The following is a 20,343-nucleotide window of genomic DNA, read 5'->3' on the forward strand; positions in this document are numbered from 1 at the left end:
TAAACACTGAAATCATTTATTGCATACTGCTAAAAATGTGTAGAAGGAAAGCTAATGTTTGATGACATCTATTATTCATGCGCTTGGAAAGCATTGTCTTAAAGCAAATATTAGTCTTAAGCATTTGTCTTAAATCATTCCTGTAAAACCATTCTTTTGATGGTAATTTGGATGGTAATTTGAGACCACCCTGGTATCTCATTTTCATTGAGTGTATGTTTAATGAAAAGATAATTCTAACTGAAAGTCTGAGTAGCAAGATTAGGATATTCTTATCATTTTTACATACAATTAATGTATTTTAATACAAGGTCTGCATCTTTGTCTACATAAGATCTTTTTCCCACACTAGTAACATCATAAACATTATCACTAAACAAGAACAGAGGCACGTAATCACTGAAAGAGCAGATAAGAAAAAAAATTTATGTCAAACTTAAACTAGTTTTTCCATTGTTGGTCTTGTTACAGCAGTAATATTAGTTCTTGAACAACTGTAGAGCAAACATATTTTTCAGAGTCTTAGGTCTTTTCATGTTTAAACATACTTTTGTGTTGGACTCCGAAATATTTTTCCTACTTTTCTGAGATCCTCTAAATTTAAAAAAAAAATCTGAAGGAGGCTTTCATCTGTCAAACTGAATTCACTTTAAAACCAAAAGAAATTATACATCTTTAGGCCAAATCCATTTCCCTTAAAAGGAGACACAGAGACAGAGAGAGAATGAAACAGAAAGAAACAACATTTTAATCTTTGCTGATACTTTGCTTAGCAAAACAGACACCACAATTCTCTAGTAGCTAGCACAAAAGACTATTTGATAAGAGTAGATAAACTACATAAGAGCAAATAAACTAGGCCCTCATAGAGGCAAAAGTTCTTCAATTAACTTTGTTAATGAGACAGAAAAATAGAAAAAGAGACTGCCCATGGCCTAGAAAGTGAAGGAAATGAAAAATATTATTGTGCCTATTCAAAGAACAGCTATTTACCTGCTTAGGATGTAGACACAATAACACAAATACAAAAGTAGAAGCTCTGAGTGAATGTGAGTCATGTTGCTTGGGGTAAGGATTTTGAGTTGCAACCTCAGACACTCTGTCACAACAAATACCATAATATATTGTGTGAATGTATGCAAGAAAATCTGTAATTAAAACCACTTGGCTAGAAAGCTAAAACTGAACACAGATGTTTGCTATAATTTTATAAAAAACAACCCCCCTTTTCAAGTATTTCTATACAAAATTGGTTTGAAATATTTCACCCTTTGGCTGTTTCAAATAAATGGTCTCTTATCAGTAAAGGGTTCGTATCCAAATTTGTTTGATCAGTTTGATGACTCACCACATTTGACTTGCTAATCTGCCATCTTATGAGTGTATTTACAAGTGCATGATATTTCACACCAAAGAGTCTGTCTCACCACTGACAGTACACAGCAGAGATGCAATATTTTCTGATTCATATGCTAAATTTAGGAAAATACTTATTAATGCTAAAAAACAAAACACCAAAGATGATGAACATCACTAAACAACAGCAAACACCCTTCAGGCCTGTATTTATTGCTTATTATTATGCTAGAGACCCACTGAGCAGCCAGACCTGAGAGAGGAATCTCATTATGTTACTCACTATGAGAACACAGGAAAATAATTTACTTAATAACTAAACACAAGGAGACTCAAACACGTAAAAATCATTGTAACAAACACACTCACGAGTGTACCCACACATTCAAGGAACATTAATGACTTTATTCATAATCCCTATTCTTCTGTGTATGAGTTATGCTGATCATACAAAGCCAGTCAGGGAGTAAGAAACAGCACAGATGTGCAGGCAAGTTAACTCACATAAGTCATGGGGCACATAGTGTGTCCTGATGTTCAGCTCAGGGTTTCCTGGCCCATATTTCCTTTTACCATGGCTACTCCTTTGACATGGATAGGAAGAGCAGGGCAATATGTTCTGTTCAAATGCCATAAGAGGGCATTTTTCAGCTCAAGACAATCTCAAGGAAAATTAAATACAAAGCCTCCATCTCTTTCTTGTTTTGTGCCCACTCTTGTTACAATGTGAAAGACATGCAAAAGCCAAAGCTTTTAATTCTCATCAGCCTCCCTGTTCTGAATAGCTCTATGCAGATTCCCTAAGGACATTTTAAAAAGTATCAAATGAGGCATAAATAATTTCTCTGATGGCTACTTTGGTCTTTAGCAGCTGATGTAATTAGAGCAACTTCTAAGACTTTAACTTCTTAACATGCATCAACATCAGTAAAAGTCATACAATTACATTTAATATGAAGTTTAGTGTACTGCTCTTGCAGGCACCTAAACAGGCAATTGCAAGGAAGGAGCTGGTAACATGATATGAGATCAGAAAAACCTGAGAAGATAGTAACTTTTGCTTTGGCTTTAATTTTCACATCAAGGGTATTTAAAAAAACAAAGCCTCTGAAAACCTTTCCAAGTTTGATCAGACCGGCAGGAAAATGGAATTAAGATTTTGCATTAACAGAGAACTTCAGTACATCTCCTTGAATGAAATGGAAGCAGAGTGGTTTTTTGAATGACAGCTCAACGATCTTTTCAGGAGTAGGGTGAAATTACCTTTATTTATTCGAAATACTCTTGGTAAGCTGCCCTTCAAATCACTATACACTGGAATGGACAATCTCAACCAGGTTAATTAAGCTGTTTCGCAGAGCAAAAAACTACATTTTTTTCTTGCTAGCAGTGATTCCATGTGCACCAACAGAAGTTAACATAAACATACTTCACACTTAACTCAGGCATCATATAGGAAAACCAGGTCTTGGCTGATGTCTTCAACACAATCCCATTAGCCTGAGGTCTCAAGAGAAATCTGCATCTCACACAAATCAAGAAAAGCAAGGCTAGAAAACACCAAGGCCACCGAAGTTCTTCACAGACAGCCCATTGTGCAAATTCTAGGTTTCTTGGTACAGTAATAATTTTCAAGAAATTCCCTGAACTTTCTCCTCACAATCTGAAAACCACATATAGCAGACATCAGACAATCTTATTCCAAAAACTTACCAAACCATCTAGTCATTTTATCTAAAGAAGAAATGTCTTTTCAAGTCACCAAATTCATCAAATACAACTGGTCTGAATTAAACAAACAAACAAACAAAAAACCTCATCTCTATAACCACAGAACTTTCAAGAGATAAGGTAGCTGTCTGCAATATAGCCCAAATTACAGGCTCCAGAAAACAAATGACATTATAGAATGGGGGCTTATTTCATAATGTGTTTCTCGTTATCCTCAAAAGTAGTTAAATTTGGAGTTAAGTGATGACCTAAACTCATTACCTAAGTGATGAGCCAAATCACTTGCTACATAAAACACCGAGTTCCTATTTTGAGAGTATCCTAGTTCTAGAAATCCCCAATTATTCAACTGGATATGAGCATTACCTGCACAAGACTCAAGTCCTGTCACTGTGTAAACCAGTTGCATTTCTCAAAGAAAGTTATAGGAGACCCTTTTAGAGGTACATCACTAGCATATCGTTCAGGCACATCTGTGGTGTCTTCATTACACGGTAACTTTGACTACTATTAGTGGAAAGGAATCCTGAATGTCAGTGTCTTTGCCTATTGGTCACAAGATATACAAGTGCAGAGAATCCTCCAAATAGTGGAAGCATAAATGAAATTATGAGGTAAGAGAAAAACTTTTAAACAAGATACAGCTGCACAACAGGACTGTGTTTTGAGACTTCCTAATCTCTTGAAAAGGCTGAGCAATTCTGAAAAGAATCTATTGCATGCTACCTCTATATTGGGAGGAAGGTTAGGAGTACATAAAGTCTTAGACCAGCATTTTCTAATAGCAGGTTTTTACACAGAATTGTCTTTCAATGTATTTAGGACACTGTCCTGGTTGTGATGAAAATGAACATGATTAAGGGAAACAAAAACTATTGTCTAAAAGAGCATTCCCGGACAAAAAGTAAATTTTTCCACTCTCACCCAGCTGACACACCAGCTCTACTAGACTACCATAGTAGTCTAGTAGACATATCACATCTATTCCTGCTGTTTGGTTTTACCAACAGAAGTCAAGGTATAGTTACACTGTAAACCAAATGCAAGTAAAAACCCTTTAACATGACTAAGCTAAGGTAAAGTTGGGAACCTTGTAATTTTAAACTAAGAAAAAAAGTGCAACTAATAAACTGTTACCATCCCATCATTCTTCACAGCTTTTTGATTCAGTATGTCCGTATCCTCTGTCAATCTTCATAATTTGAAATTATAATTACTTCAGAAAAAGAAAAATGCATCTGTCACTGCTGCCTCTATGCTTCTGAAATGTGCAGAATCTTGTTCCTGTAGGATTAATCATTTCAAGTACCAGGAGCAACTATTTCAGAATCTATACACCCTGCACTTGGCAATCTTGTTGAAGGAGCTGGTCTTGTAGAAATACATTGTCTATAAATTCTATACTAAGAAGAATAATCCTTTTTTAAAGCATAATTGAAAAACACTGACTATGCAAAGTCATTAAAAATATTATGACAATATGGGACTATAAAAAAAGCTTCCCCCTATTACACTGACAAATCCATACCAGCTTCTGTGCTACTGAACAGCTCAGCATATCACACCTTTTTGCAAAATACCACCCTAGTTTCAAATTAGAGTGATCACGTTTTCTCTGAGAATGGTGTGATAACAGCACGATTAGACAAATCCTTTCACGACCCTCATCAATATATCTGAAACTAAAACTCTCATCTTCATGTTAGTAATTTCCAGTTTACCTAGACCAAAGTTGGCCACATTTTCCCCGTAATGCTGACATGCTTGACAAACCATGGCTGATAATTCAAACTCTGTTAGCCACTTACTATTGATGAATAGAACATTTCTCAAGCAATACCCAATTATCCTGAATTTATAATTTTTTTAAGTTCTCTTTTCTTTACCCCTGAAAAGTAGGAACATTTTCCAGCATTAATTACAACTGATCTATAACACTGACTTCAACATGAAGTAGAAACTACAGCTGATGAAAGAATGTAAGACTACAGAGTATTTTCCTGAAAAAAGCAATCCTGAAGTATCTATATAATAATTAGACTCTATGCAAGGAGAAAAATGGATGACTTCTAGAAATGCTAACTAAAGCTACTGGGACTGATAAGAACTGATGGGATCTTTCCACATAAAGCATTTAATTAAAACTATGGCAATATGGCACGGTAATATTCAAATATTAGGAAAATCTTATATTTTATTAATGTTGAAATCTTAACAAAGAAAAATTAACTACAAGGAAATCATTACCACTAATGCTTTGGGTGTGGTGTGTTACAAAATACAGAAAGGCTTCAAATTGCTGTGCACAATGGTGAACTAGCTGACAAAGAATTACGTTCCTATGAGACACACAATGTGTTATTCTTCAGTATGAACACAGAACAGAACTTTGTCCCTGGAAGCTGCTTTTTCTCAAGGGCTTCATTCTATGCAGCCCCTTCCCACAGTTATTCAAGGCTTCTCTCTATCCTGCACCCTTCTCCTCTTACTCTCTTGGCACAATAAAGTGGCCATTTAAAAAGTGCTTGCTAAAATTATTATTTTTTAAGAAAACTTTGACAATAATCTCAGGGTTGGCTAGCCACAGGTCCTCCAGCCTTCAGAACGGCAGGCTATCCAGTTACAATTAGCAAATCATTTTAATGGATTTTAAGCAGAATTACCAAGTCATTATTTGCCTTGCACTAATGGCTTCAGGAAAAAGAGGTCATCAGACTACTTCAAAAGAGCTCTTCAGTACCTGGGCCAAAATATGAAATAAAATCTAGCTACCAAAGAGGATTGCAAACAAATAACATTATTCTAGGTTTTTTGAAGCCTGGGACATTTGCAGCAATAATGTTTTCTAATCTTCATAAAACTACATTCCATTTACCTTTTAAAAGTATATCTAAATCATCCCCATATTTTATTAATGTAAATCTTCAATTTTGCTTAACTCTAACACCCATCTCTTTTTTTTTTTTCTAGTATAAAATGCACTTTGATTTCACTAATCAGAATCCCATTGCATTTAATAGATAGGTCATGGTAGCTCACAATCTAGCAAGTAAACTCATAGTGCTTAGTGCTAGGGTTTTTTGAGTTGATTTTATTAAAATTTTCAAATTGAAATATAATCCCAAAAAAGTGTTACTTAAGATAACACCCAACACAGCTGGTGTTTTCCAATTTGATTACCATAAATAACTATAAGCAGAATTAATGCTGTGTTTTGTCACATAATTCTGTCCTAATTAAAATCTGCACATTCCTTCAGTTCCATTCAGTCAATTCTTCCAGACAGCTAAAGCTTGCCTCTTTCAACTTTCTTCTTCACACTCTTCCATCTGTTTCTTATCAATATTAGTCATCTTATGTTTCAATTAAAAACCACCTTCTTGCTCAAGAAGCCAAATAACATTCCAGTGTTCATAGTTGCTACTGCAAAATATGGGGACAAGCTACACAAAGTCCTGGTGGTACCAAGTGTATGAAACTGGACATGGCTGTCACAGAGGCACAGTGGTTTTCTTAGGTAACAACAGACTGTGAACTTCGGACAAATAATGAAATACCCTCATATATTGGACTAAAAAACTGCTTTACTGTCAGAAAGTTGTGTACAGTTCATTCTTAAAGAATCTTACCAATAGCTGACTCTTCCAAATTACTTGAACTGGAGCTGGTTGAATTGTCCACTGTGTCTATCTCATTGTCATTCAGAGAAAATACCTGCATATACAAATGAAAACAAAGAAGCTTCTAACTCACCTCTGAACACATGAGAGCACCTGATGCTTCTTTTGCTAATGTCTACCTTTCTCCATCCTCTACCAGGATTGCTTCATATGTTCTTTCCTCATATTTTCCATGTGCAGACTGACAACTGTCCCCTGGAAGGTCAGTATTTTCTGAAAATTCACTTTTGCAACTGGCTGCTCCACTGCTGCTAAAATTCAGACTCAACTTCTCATCATTTTTCTGACAAGAAAGAACAAAAGGGCAATGTTAGATATTGTCCTTTTCCAACATTTACTAGAAAATCCAAAAACTGAAGTGTCACTTGTGCATACACACATAAAACTAGACTTAGCTGTTAGTGCAGGACTGCACAGTACCTCGTTCAGTTACTGATTCTAACTTTAGAGCAAGACTTTCAAACTCTTAAACTAAATAATTTCTTTCTTCTTGATGGCAGCCTTTTCATAACAAGCACTGAAAGTAAGAAAAACAAAACAAATGACAGAGCAGAAGCAAACACTGAACAAAAGAAAAATAACAGACTGGACAAATGTAGTAGGTTGCCAGGGACAAGCACTGGTAGATTTGCTCTTTTCCATCTTCGATAACAAAGAGCAGCCCAGTTCTGGATAAATAGAACCTGTGTAACAGTCAAGATGGTAGTAAAGTTTGAAGTGAACTTGAAATGATGTTGCGGTTTGACACTGCCCCAGTGCCAGGCACCCACAAGAGTTGCTCGCCCACCCTCCCCTGTCACAGCTGGGCAAAGGAGGAGCAAGGGAAAAAAAAGTTAACGAAGGCTTCATGAGTGAGATAAGGACTGGGAGAAATATTTCAAGGGCAAATCAGGCCCAACTTTAGGTGTAAAGTGAAGTTTATTACTAACAGGATCAGAGGAGGATAATGAGAAGTAAAATAAGCCCTTAAAACATCATTTCCCCCCAGCCCCCTCCTCCTTCCCACCGACAGAGCAGGGAGACAGGGTGTGGGAGTTTTGGTCAGTTCATCACTGAAATTGTCTTCTGCTGCTCCGGGAGGTGTCCTTTCCCTGGTGTTCCTCCCACTGGAGATAGGGCTCTGTGAACTTCTCCAGCATGGGCCCACTCTCATGAGCAGCAGCCAAACCACACCTGCTGCAACCTGAGTTCCTCCCATGGGCAGAGAGCCCCCCAACACTGCTGTGACACAGGTTTCTCCTTCCATGGGGTGCAGCTCTCCAAGGACAGGCTGCTCAGCCTAGAAGCAAGGCTCCTCTCTCTCCACCAGGTCTTCCACTGGATCACAGCCTCTTCCAGGTATCCACCCACTCCCCCATAGGCTGTGGGTGGATCTCTGCATCCCCCATGGATCCCCATGGGCTGCAGGGGCATAGCTGCTTCACCATGGTCATCATCAGGGCCTGCAGAGGAATTTTGGCTCAGGCACCTGGAGCACCTCCTCCCCTCCTTCTCCAGGACCTTGGTGTCCACATGCTATTCCCCTTATGTGTTCTCACCTCCTCCTCTTCTCTGACTAGGAACAAAACCCATAACTTTGTTTTGATTTTCTTTTTAAATATGTCATCACAGAGTTACCAGCCTCTCTCAGTGGCCCAGCTTTGGCCAGCATCATGTCCATCTTCACGGCCATTGGCTCTGCTAGACATGATGAAAGCTTCCAGCAGTTTCCCAAAGGATCCATCTTTGTGGCCCCCCTGCTACCTAAAACCAGGCTGTGCCAAACCGATACAGATGTGATGCCAGAGAGACACAGAGGCTGAAATGACCAAATGCTACTGGCATTATCAAAGCAGAGCTACAAAAATCAAAACACAGAATACAAATTATTTTCTTGAAACATTTAAGTGCCGCATCTTGTTTGTTATTTGATGCATATAAAATTCTGCCCCTGCTGCTGTCAATGTTTATAGTTTTACTGGAATGAATAGAAATTCCTAGTCCCTGCTATTGCTTCTATTTTAATGCAACATATTTTAAAGGAAGACTTTTTATGCTCTCCTATTGCTCCAAATCTTCACATATTATTTCTGTTATTTCTGTTGTGTGTAAATAAATTCATGTTTCTTTTTACTCCATCTTGTCAAAGTAAAGCATGACAAAGGAGGACAGAAATTATACAAATATATCAGATTAAATAAATTAGTATCTTTAATATTAATTTCAGAAGATTATACATTCCTAAATACTTATATTCTATAAGTATTCTCCATATTCTATATATTCCATATATACCAAGTCTGCATAAGACAAATTGTTCTGTATGTAAGACAACATTTTTTTAAAGTTTTTCCCATGAAGTATTTTGACTTTATTAGGACACAGCAGAGTGAATGCACTAGAAACTTTCTCCTCAGAAACTTCACTGCATCCCTGAGCATTGATATACATACCACTGCCTACATAATGATCTGCTTCAACTACCTCCCTATCCTTTGCTCTAGTCCTAAATCTATAACCAAGAGATGGCTCGTTAAGGTTTTCTCTTTAAATTCAGGTGGGAAAAGGTCATTTTATACTTCAGAACTGGGCTGAGGTTATGTCCAAAATGCCACAATAGCAGTGACTGCAGTGTAGCACAGCATGAAAACCACAAATGATGACTCTCAAACTGACTTGAAGAGAGCACTCCAGTTCTGGCACACATGGACACACTTCTTGTGCCCTGAACAGTCAGTGCAGTTACTGAAGAGAACCAGTTCACCTGCTCCACATCAAAGGAATCAAAGCAAAGACAGAGAAGGGTCAAACTGCACGGACATTTCAAACTTAAATCTCCTTTCAACATTTTCAGTATTGAACCTCAAGCTCAAAAGACCCATTGTTAACAATAACTTGTAAATCAGGCAGAGCTGAGTGGGGGGCAAAAAGAGGAAAAATACAGCTGATACCAACTGGTGCCAGATCTCGCTGTCCATTAAGAAAGGAAACCTGTTTGGAATCTCTGAATGGAATTGCATAGACCTCAGCCTGAAAATAATGGACAGACCTACTACAGAAACTCTTAAAATATCAGTGGAACATATCCTAGTTAAAGTAGTTATCTAAACTGTAAAGCTATAACCTGTCTAGAAAAAAATTCTGGCCCATTTACATAGCACTTGAATATAGAAAACTATAGTATTTTCTTACTAATCTGAGAATAATAAATAAATTTGCTGTGACATACCTTACTCCACCTAGAAAATACCTAATAATTTTAAAAAGTGAGATTATGTGCTGCTTTCTCTCTTTTTTAGTAGGACACTGGCTGATTTAGAAGAGCAAAAGTACCCTGACTAGAAAAGGATGGGATGCAAGTTCAATGTCACTTTTGCTCACGATAGCAGAGGCACCAAAATGACCTACATAAGGATATATGTTTATAAAGAACATTATTTTTTTGTAAGTTCACGGAGAAAAGTGTACTCCAACACATTGAAATTATTATTTTCCTATGCCTTGAAGTCTCAGAGAGACTTCTTTCAGATAAGAAGAAAGACAGATGCTTATCTGTCTATGAAACTGGAATATTCAAAATATTCCAAACATTGAAAAAGGAATTAGGTTAATATTTATTCATTTGAACTGTGCTCACACATACAATTGATTCCAGAGTCGAGTATTTTACCAATCTCTCTGGAGGCTCCATCAGTTGATACAGTTTATTTCCACATTCTTCTTATAACTAGTGCCTCAGTTTTCCCATTCATCAGATTAATTGTTGAAACAAATTCTGCCTTCATATACAAAAAGTACAGTTAGAAAGGAAAGCTAAGGGTAAAAGTCCCCCACAAAAAAATGTTCAAATGATGAACCAATTAACATTTTTTTCCAGCATTCATCTAGTGTTATTACCGAGCGAAAGCATCTCTGGAAATTTGTATCCCAGCCATGAAGAAAACCTGTCTTCATTCAGATCCTGTATACTTGCACTGTCTGTCTCTTCATTGGTAACTACCAACACTGTAAAATCTAGATATACTTTGTTTTTGGAAAAGTGAAACCTGAATTGTTGGTTTTGTCTTCCAAAGGGAATCTAAAAGTTGTTAGAGAAAAAAAAAAAGTAGGTTGAAATAAAATAAAGATACTGAACTTTTATTTAGCTCTGTTTTGTTATACTGCTGTCCAAAAGAATTAACTTTTCTGTCTTCATGAAATATAGAACTCTCTAGCAGCATTTGCAAAATGCATTTAAATTATCTTCTTTATAAGAGACATTTACAATTACAGCATTATGCTAGTCAATTGAATTTCTATTAAAAAAAAAACAAAACACCAAACTACAACCTATTTCCACTGGTAAACTACCAATAAAAAAAAGTAATATATAACATGAAATTGGCAGGGAAAAAGACAGGCTAAATCAATATATCTTTTGCAGTAAGATGGTAACAGCTCCTGTGCATTAGGAACAAGAAGTAAATGTTACGTATGTGGGTTTTAGCAAGGTTTTTGACAATGTTTTTCATGAGGTCCTAGAAGAAATCTAGGAAGTGTGAGCTAGACAAAATCACGATCAGTTGGCTGAATAATTGACCACAAAAACTACTCAACTTGGTAACTGCTTTGAGTGTTTGCTAAACTGAAAACGGGTAGCAAGCACAATTTATCAGGCTCCTTTTTGACCTTGTTCCAAAAGCACTCAATGCTGTCACTGAATTACAGTGATAATCTGCATAATGGACACACAAAGCGCCTATTAAAGGTGCCCGGACTGCGATAGATTCACATCATACATCATATTGCAGCATATACATCATACACAGAATGTGTCAATGAAAGTGACAGCTGGTGTCAAAGAAAGTTTTCAGAAACTGGACAAACTAAAAGAAGTGATGAAGTTTAAGTAGGGAAAATGCAAAGTTCTGTGAGCAAGAAGAAACAACCATACAACTGCACAGACTAGATAAGGACCGGAGACAGAAGCTCTGCAGCAAAAGACATGTGGATTTTGTTGGATCAGAAACAGAATATGATGTTCTGGCAATACCATGCTGTATGGAAAAGGTAGACATCATACTGGGATATATAAAAAAAATAATCATTCTGAGAATTTGCATATTCTTTCTGCTTGGTACCAAGAAGATTCTAAGTTGGAGTAATTAGGTCCAATTTTGAACACTGCACATTAAATCACTACTTCTTAAATCATGTTCTGTAGACCTCTGATCCTCATTTCTTTCCTTCTCTCTTTCCACATTTTTTATTATTCAGCTTAAATAAAATTTAAGAAAAACCATACATACCTTTTACATATTTCCACTGTGGGGAGGAAATTTTCAGTAATTAAGTGTTTAACTATTGCATCTATCTGGGATCCTATAGAGAGAAATATGTGTTCATATTTCATTGTGCAACAGGTTTGAATGCGCACAGCAGACAGCTTTTGGGAATATTATGGACTCAGTGCTATCAGAGCCCTTATATGACATTTAAGATTGGGTGTGAAAATTTTAAGCACCATACATATCCCATACATGCACAGGCATACATCAATCTAATGTCTCCTGGAAACCAGATATACATGAAGTATAAACCCTTTCAAGCAGAGACCAAAATTTTCTGCAAGCATCAGACTAAACGCAGATGTTATCTTCATATGGGAAAAAAAAAGACTCAATCAGACATATGATTGCTGACTGCAAAGACAGTTTTTGCATTTCCGCTGTTTCCAAACTGTTTCTATAACATGACATTTTTAAGACTCACTGGTCAAATACCTGTCAGGAGTGGCAGGTAACTCTAAGGCTTGGAAATGGACAAGATGGTCTTTGACAACTCTTCTTCCCTTACATTCTGCAATTCTATTAAGAAGCTTTGATGCACTAACAAATTAAACATTTAGCAACTCTTAAAAAAATTATACCTTCAAAAGAGTTATTGTATTGTCACTTTATTCTCCAAACTTAAATAGTATAAATGTAAAAAGGATCTTTTCTATTTGTCACACCATTTTTAAAATTTAGACATAAATTCTAGTACCTGCTACATAAATAGCAGAAAATAATGGTGTCACAATGGACTGAAAGGTAGAAGAATAAGAAAACAATTTGTGGAATGCTAAGTCTTCATGACATTCCTGAGTCCTCACTCATTTCAAAAGGGATATGTATGCAGCAGCGCACAGTCATGATCATCCACATTTTTATTTTATAAAAATTTAACAAATTTTAGTGATTTTTTAAATTAATATTCTATATTGACTATATTTCTGAAATATTAATAACCTGTTGTATGCTAAGTGTTTTAAATCCAAGCATACTCATTGTTTTAACCAATACCAAAACTACTGCTGCACACACATGGTTTTAAGAAAGGAAATCTTTTAAGCACTGAATGGCACAAAACCTATTTCTAAACACAAAGGAAATTAAAATGAACATTAATCCAATCTTTATGTCTTTTTCTGACATAAAAAACTTGATTAATTCAAATCGAATTGCTAATTGAGTACTACTTTGTAATGCATGTGGTGATGCTTAGAAACTAACACAATTATTAGCACAACAATTGCCAGCAGAGCAGAACTGAATTTGGACATGGGGGAAATGACTGGGTGAAAAAACAGTTAAATTATGTTGTGTTTCTTGGTACTTCACATAGCTATGATCCTCAAAAATACAAAATACAATCAACTCATAATCATCTAGATGTGGACCATGAAAGTTTAGGTCACAGATAAAGGTCAGGACACTGCATCAGGTATTTCAGGTTTGGTCAGGTTCTTTAGTTTAAGTTTAGTCATTTGCATTTTGAAAACAACTACACTGCTCTGTTTACTCTTTTCAGCCAACAAATAGTTGAACAGCCTCTGCAGGAGAGATAGGCAGACATTCCTAGCATAGGCTGTAGCCAAGCTGCCTGCAAGAGGAATAATCAGAGTTTGTTTTCTAGCAGCAGCAACCTTGTTCAGTAGCACAGCACCTTGATACCTACAGACATGAGAGGGCCAGTGTTCACCTGCAGCTAAAAATCCTATCTAGATGGAAGATGCCTTGCTGTGGTCTATATGCCATGCTCTCCAGCATGCTGGGTTAGGGAAAGACCACTTCAAGTGTGAAAACAGGAAAATGCAGAGAGCAGCCTTGCTAATGGGCATTCTCATGGATTTGAACACTAGGATAAAGCACTCAGCTAAGGGCAATCTAAATGAACTAGCTCAGACCAAGCATTGTTAATGAATTCTGACTCCCTATTAGCCCAAGCTAACATGGAATGGGGAGACACTCCATAGATCAGAAAAAAAATGCTGGACCTTTTTTTCCCGTTATCTAAGCATCATCATCCCCATTGCTCTGAGTAACTGTGAATTGATCTGAATACATGGATTTGCACATATTAATTTTAAAATGAAATGGGTATTCTAGGGACATCTTTGATACAAAAATGAAAATAAGCTTAAATTCCCAAAGAACACAGAGAGGCATAGAGAAAGAATGTGACAGAATATATGTGCCTTATGCACAGATCAGAACTACAGAAACTGAGAAATGGAAGTTGTTCTGACCATCCAGGTAATCTACCATGTGTGCCCATTTTTAATATATTCTCAGAGTAGTAAAAGGTACAAATGGCTCATATATTGTAATATATTTCTAGCTGATGGACTCCAGTTATAAAACTTACACTTTCCTCTACCACATTCAAATGACAGGACTGAACAGAATATTCATCATTCTATATTGTTTTAGGCATATGAATATTTTACATTAAAAATGTGGCAATGAGAGAAAAGGTTAAAACCTTTTAGGATATCTACAGTAAATGAAACAATAATGGATGATGCCCATGAAACACAAGTAACAAAAGTGACTTATTTTCACTGCTTTCTAAACAGACAAAATACATTTTTCAAATCTATATACTTCAAAAAGCAATCAAATTATTGTTTGGCGATACATGCATCTCTTCAAAGGAAAATATTAGAAAGACAATTCATTCGTTAGATCAACTACTCTTTTGAGACTTGCCTTGGAACACAGAAAATTCAAATTTGCTACCGGTTTGTTTGGTGACTTTACACCTCTTCCAACCCAGAGGATGAAAATATAATATTGATCACCTTGAAATGAAAGGTGCAACATGAATTATTAATGTTAATAAGAAAGAATCATTGCCATTATTCTTAATTAGTTTGGGTCTTCTGTAGCATGTATTATGTCAGCAACCTTAACCTTTCTGAACTGAACACACAAACTCTATCAAACACTTGCCACTCCTGTATCTGTTTATGTTCTAACATAAAAAGTTTCTGTGGAAAACTAGGAAACATAAGAATTTGTGTGGGGATCTGATGATGATTCTTTTACTGGGATTATTTTCAAGCATGGTTTGTATGCTATACTTACCACACAAGGTAACTAACTGTACTTCATCTCCACTGACATGCCTTCCAACTGCCAATTTACCAGCTACCAAGATATAGTTTTAAACTACTTATAAAACAAATTCCACTCTGGCTCCAAAGGATCTCTGTTCTTCAGTTCCATATACAAGGACAGAGAGTACAGTCCTTATTTCAGAAACATTCACAAGAGAACACAACTGGGATGAAAAAGGAGGCCACAAGTACATTTCAGCAGAGAAAGTATATAAGCTAGCTGGCTTCAACAAAACATTGAACTACATGGCAGAAACACCAAATTCTCTGACACCATGGAAAAATGACAAATTACTTGGTGTGGACTTGCTGGGGCCTTGACAAAGACGAATTAGGCTGTCTACATCTCACAGAGCTTTCATTTCAGGAGCAGCTGCTTAAAATTCGTCCAAGCACTTTTAGTCAGAACATTGCTTTTTTTTTTTTTTTTCAAAAGCAAACTTTTCAGGAATAATTATTCTCTTTATTAGAAATCCTTCAACTTTATAAAGTTTTCCTAAGTACCAGGAAGAAAGAAACAACATGGCTACTTCTGTTTCTAGGGCCTGAAACATGCCACTGAAATTTGAAAGAACCTAGCCTGATTTATTCTTATTTACAACAATTTGCAAAATTAGGTCTCATTACTAAGCCATATTCTCCTCCACTTCTTCAGTGTTCCGGATCTTTGTCAGAATCTCTTGCTCGTTTAATTTCATAATAAAATATCAATTGGAACTAGAATTGCAGTGTTTCCTCCTTGACAAAACTAGCCATTATTGCCTAAAATACACAGGCAGTTTTGTAGATAGGTGTATTTTCCAAGTATTTATACAAAACACATATACAAGTATTCTAACTTCTGTGTAAAACTATCCATTCTATCATATCTCACAAATATTTGGGTAGGACATTCTTTTCTCAAAGACACAATGACTCCATCAAAATCCCAAATCTAGCACCTTTAAATCTATAGCACATTTTTTTGCAAATTTCATCACAGTTGTGCAGGAGAATGACCAAGATACAAAAGATAATGGCATACAACAAGCTTCCAAATCTTTAGGTTAAGAAAATTTAAATTAAAAACACATGGGAAAAGTTGCTTATAGTGTTTTAAGTTACAAATCCTACTCTGTTATCTTTCTTTCAAACCAATACCTCTTACATTTTAAAAGGCAGTGATTTGTTACAGTTTGCTGGTAGGTTTTGGCATTCTTTTTACTGGAAAAAAATGGTGTAATATAAATAATGACCTTAGACTGATAGGTCAAAAAACTCCAGGAAAAATATTAACTATTGATACAAGTTACTTGTTTTTGGAAGGTGAAGACTAGGATGTTTGGGGCCAGATATTCTAGAAAACCTTTTTCCTATGCAGAGGTTCTTTGTACAAGCTACTAAGCCCTGATAAAAGGAATCCAAGAGATGCAATATCTGAACAGACAAGAGTGGCTGTGTAAATTATAACTTTTTATTGGAATTATCATATCAATTTTCAAAGGGCAGTTTTGCTACACAAAAACATTGCCCATGTATTTTTAAATAAATTCTCTGAGATCATATATGATATGTAAACTACTGATGTTCTTCATGAAGGATGCTTAAAATACAGCCTGCAGCAAATGGAAGAACTGTAAGTATTTCTGCAGAACTGTATCAGAGAGTTAGAAAACATGACAAATACCTTATCAGCATCACTGGTCTGTATTTTGCAATCTGTAATTAAAAATTTTATTCTTGTAGGTTCCATTTTCTATGTGTCATTGTTTTTGAATCATACATAAGATTATCAACTTGTTCCACCCTAATCAAGCGTACATTCTTCTATTCACAAACCACTCACAAGTGTGCCCTAATAATTAAATGTTATCAAATATTATCAAAACTGTAAGAACCTCCATAACAATGCCATTTTCCAACATAGAATGACATTGGGTTTTAAGATACTGTCATTTTTCCCGCATAATAATTTCCAAAAAATTAATGATTACCTTGTTGTAAATAAATTTAAAAGCCTGCATGGAAAAATGTTACAGGAGGATGGGTCTTTTAATTTTGATTCATTTTCTGCTTTCCTGCACCTTATTTTCTCAGATATGGAAAACAACAATAACAAAAAATAAATCCTAATGCATGTACTTACTTGTGATAAAATGGAATGTTGATGGCAATATGTTACTGCATTTCAGTTAGCCTCCATGAAGTACTACTGGGTTCATCTCCTCTCCCAATCCAGTTTCTTCTCCAGCATGAGATGAGAGGTGGATAAAACATCCAGATATTTCATCATTACATCAGGCAGAAGTGAGCTCACTTCCACTGTGTCTGGATGTGCCTCTGCATCAGGAGTCTAGCAGCTACAGGAAGAACATTCTCTATTTACTTGTTTCTTTTCCACCATTGAATTCCTGCCCTGGTATTTATGGAGTTATGCCAGCCAGCACTGCCCCCTCATCCTGCCTGGTACACTTTGATGCTGGGCAGCTTTGGTGTTGCCACAGCACAGCCTCCAGCATCAGCTGGCACAATTATCCTTGACACTGACCCAAAGAAAACTGCTACTGGGAACTGTGCCTGTGCACCCCCAGCCACACTAAGGAGTGCCTGGAGCCTTCTCCTAGGATGGGGGAGATGGAGTCAGCCTTGTGGGGACTGTGCTCTGGCCAAGGCACCACACCACTGGACAAAGCACCTATGAAGGAGAGGCACATCCTATCAGGAGGATTTATTTACAGGAGACTGCCAGAATCTCCACAGAGACAACACTCTTGAAACAATGCAAAGGAAAAGGAATATCTAAAGTTTGCTATCAAAGGAGCAGTGGAAGAAGGCTCTCAAGAGGAGGTAGGCTGAAGACTTGTGACTTCTGCCAAGAGAAGGAAAGCTTTTCCTCCTACTACAGAGGAATAATTGCAGAAGACGTATAGAAACCTAGGAACAGGTGAGGAAGAACAAGGCCCAACAGAGGACACATCAGAGCCAGGTGAGTCTGCACCAAGTGTTCACAAATAAGATGCAGTAGCTGACAGTCATTTGAGGCTGAGGGAACAGAGATATTTATCTACTTCATTAATTTGATGGATGTGATGGCTGTTGCTTGGATTCAGGACATTGTGGAGGTACTACTGAGACTCATCCTGACCCATTACTTCTTGCTCCTCATGTGAGCATCCTGTTGTTCACGTGGGCACAAACAACATTATTATTGCCAACTCTGAACACACTGAAAGTGACCACAGTGCACTGGGGTTAAGAGTGGAGGGCAGGGAACAGAGGGGGTGTTCTGAATTCTATCACTGAGGATAAAAGGCTTAAATCAGGCTGCAGTCCAACACCCGACAATGTGTAGTCAAAAGTTTATCAGTGAGGATCAGAGGAGCAGACCAACATGGGTGACATTGTGGTAGATGCCTGCTATAGACCACACCAAACCAGAAAGAAAGTCAATGAAGGCTTTGCTGGACAGATGGAAGAAGCTTCATGATTCCAGACACTTTGATATCTGCTGATGGGATAATATGGCTGAGTGCAGCAATCAGGAGGTTTCTGAAATCTGCTGATGACAATTTCTTGATGGAGCTGAAAGGCACTCTTCCAGAACTGTCACTCTCAGACAAGGAAGAAAGAGGCAGGGATGTGAAGACCAATGGCAGTCTCTCGATCTTACAGCAACCATCAGAGATTGTGGAATTCCTGAGAGAAGTGAGAGAGTGAGATTGTATGGTTACAACACAGGACTTCAGGAGAGCAGAATTCTGCATGTACAGGGATCTTCCTGGTGGAATCTCACAGAAGACCGCCATGGAAGGTAAAGGGAAAAGTTGGGAAAGCAAGCTAATCTTCAGGGACATCTCAAAGCACCAGAACAGCCCAATTCTGCATGTGAGAATCAGGGGTGCACTACACAGGAAAAATACAGTTATTGCCCAAAGGGCAGAGTTAGGAAAGCCAAATTTCAGCTGAAGCCGAAAAAGTTGAAACTAGCATGGATGGGGAAGGAAGAGGAATGGCCAGCAAAAGACAGACTATGGAAAATGTGGACCCACTAAGCAACCTCGTGACAAACGACGTGGAAAAGTTTGGGATACTTGGTCCCTCTTTTGCTTCTGTTTCAATTGAGAAATTTTGACTATAAGGGTTTCAGATCTCTGAGCCTACCTGTAGAATCTATTAGCATGAGGCATTTCCATATAGCAGAAAATACAGTGAAAAAGCATTTAAGCCAATTGGACGAAGACAAGCCCATGGGACCAAATGAGAAGAGTCTGAGGGTGCTGGTTTGATTGGTCAATACCACTATCTGTCATGTCTAAAAGGATCAAACAGAGGTTCCTGGAAATTGATAAAGGTTGAATATCATACACATTTCAAGAAAAGCAAGAGGGAAGATTCAGGGAGCTGGTAGCCAGTCAGCTTCACCTCAGTCTCTGGGAAAATAATAGAGCAATTTCCTCTGGAAGTAATTTTCAAGCACAAAAATAAGAAGGTGACTGGGAACAGTGAGGATGGATTAACCAAACAGCTGTTATACCTGACTAGGCTGATCAGTGTCCATGATGAGGTTACTGTCTGAGGACAAGGAAAGAGAAATAAATGCTGGAGGTACCCTTATTTTAGCAAGATTTCTGTTTGACATGATATCCCACACTATCCAAACGACTATAAGGCAGGAAGATAATTGGCTGAACCTCCTGGCTCAAAGAGATGCCATCAGAAGTACAAAGTCCAGCTGGAAGTGGCTGGAAGTATCATGCTCCAAGGACTGATGTTGGGTCAGTACTATTTAATGTCTTTATTAAATGATATAGATCATGGGAGAGAGTGCATTCTTCGAAGGTTTGTGAACAATGAATTAGTTGCAGGGATACATGGGCAGGCCAGTTGTCAGAGGGACCTGAACCACCTATTCTCAGATCTGATTGCTACCTGCATAATGGGAAGGCATGGCCAGATCCTTCTCAGGGGTGCAAAGTGTTAGAGCAAGAGGCAAGAGACGTAAGTTACACCACAGGGAAGTCAGGATTGATCCAAAAATTATTATTATTACTATTACTTTTAATCACAAAGGCAGACAAACACTACAGAGGGCCCAGAGAAATTGTGGAATCTCCATCCTTCAATGCAAAACTGACATAGACAAAACCCTGAGCAGTGAGCAACCATATGTAATTGTATCTGCATTGAGCAGGATGG

General features: G+C 37.3%; 1 protein-coding gene across 1 annotated transcript in view; it reads right to left on the reverse strand.

Annotated features, from left to right (window-relative positions):
- The window catches only part of NEK10 (NIMA related kinase 10), an 87,731-nt gene that overhangs the window by 12,084 nt on the left and 55,304 nt on the right, over nucleotides 1-20,343 (reverse strand). Inside the window, 3 exon segments of the mRNA XM_064388254.1 lie at nucleotides 6,717-6,801; nucleotides 6,859-7,050; nucleotides 17,294-17,507. Coding sequence (XP_064244324.1) covers nucleotides 6,717-6,801; nucleotides 6,859-7,050; nucleotides 17,294-17,507 — 491 coding nt within the window.

Source organism: Passer domesticus, chromosome 1 (genome assembly GCF_036417665.1).
Source record: "Passer domesticus isolate bPasDom1 chromosome 1, bPasDom1.hap1, whole genome shotgun sequence".
Classification (NCBI taxonomy): Eukaryota; Metazoa; Chordata; class Aves; order Passeriformes; family Passeridae; genus Passer; species Passer domesticus.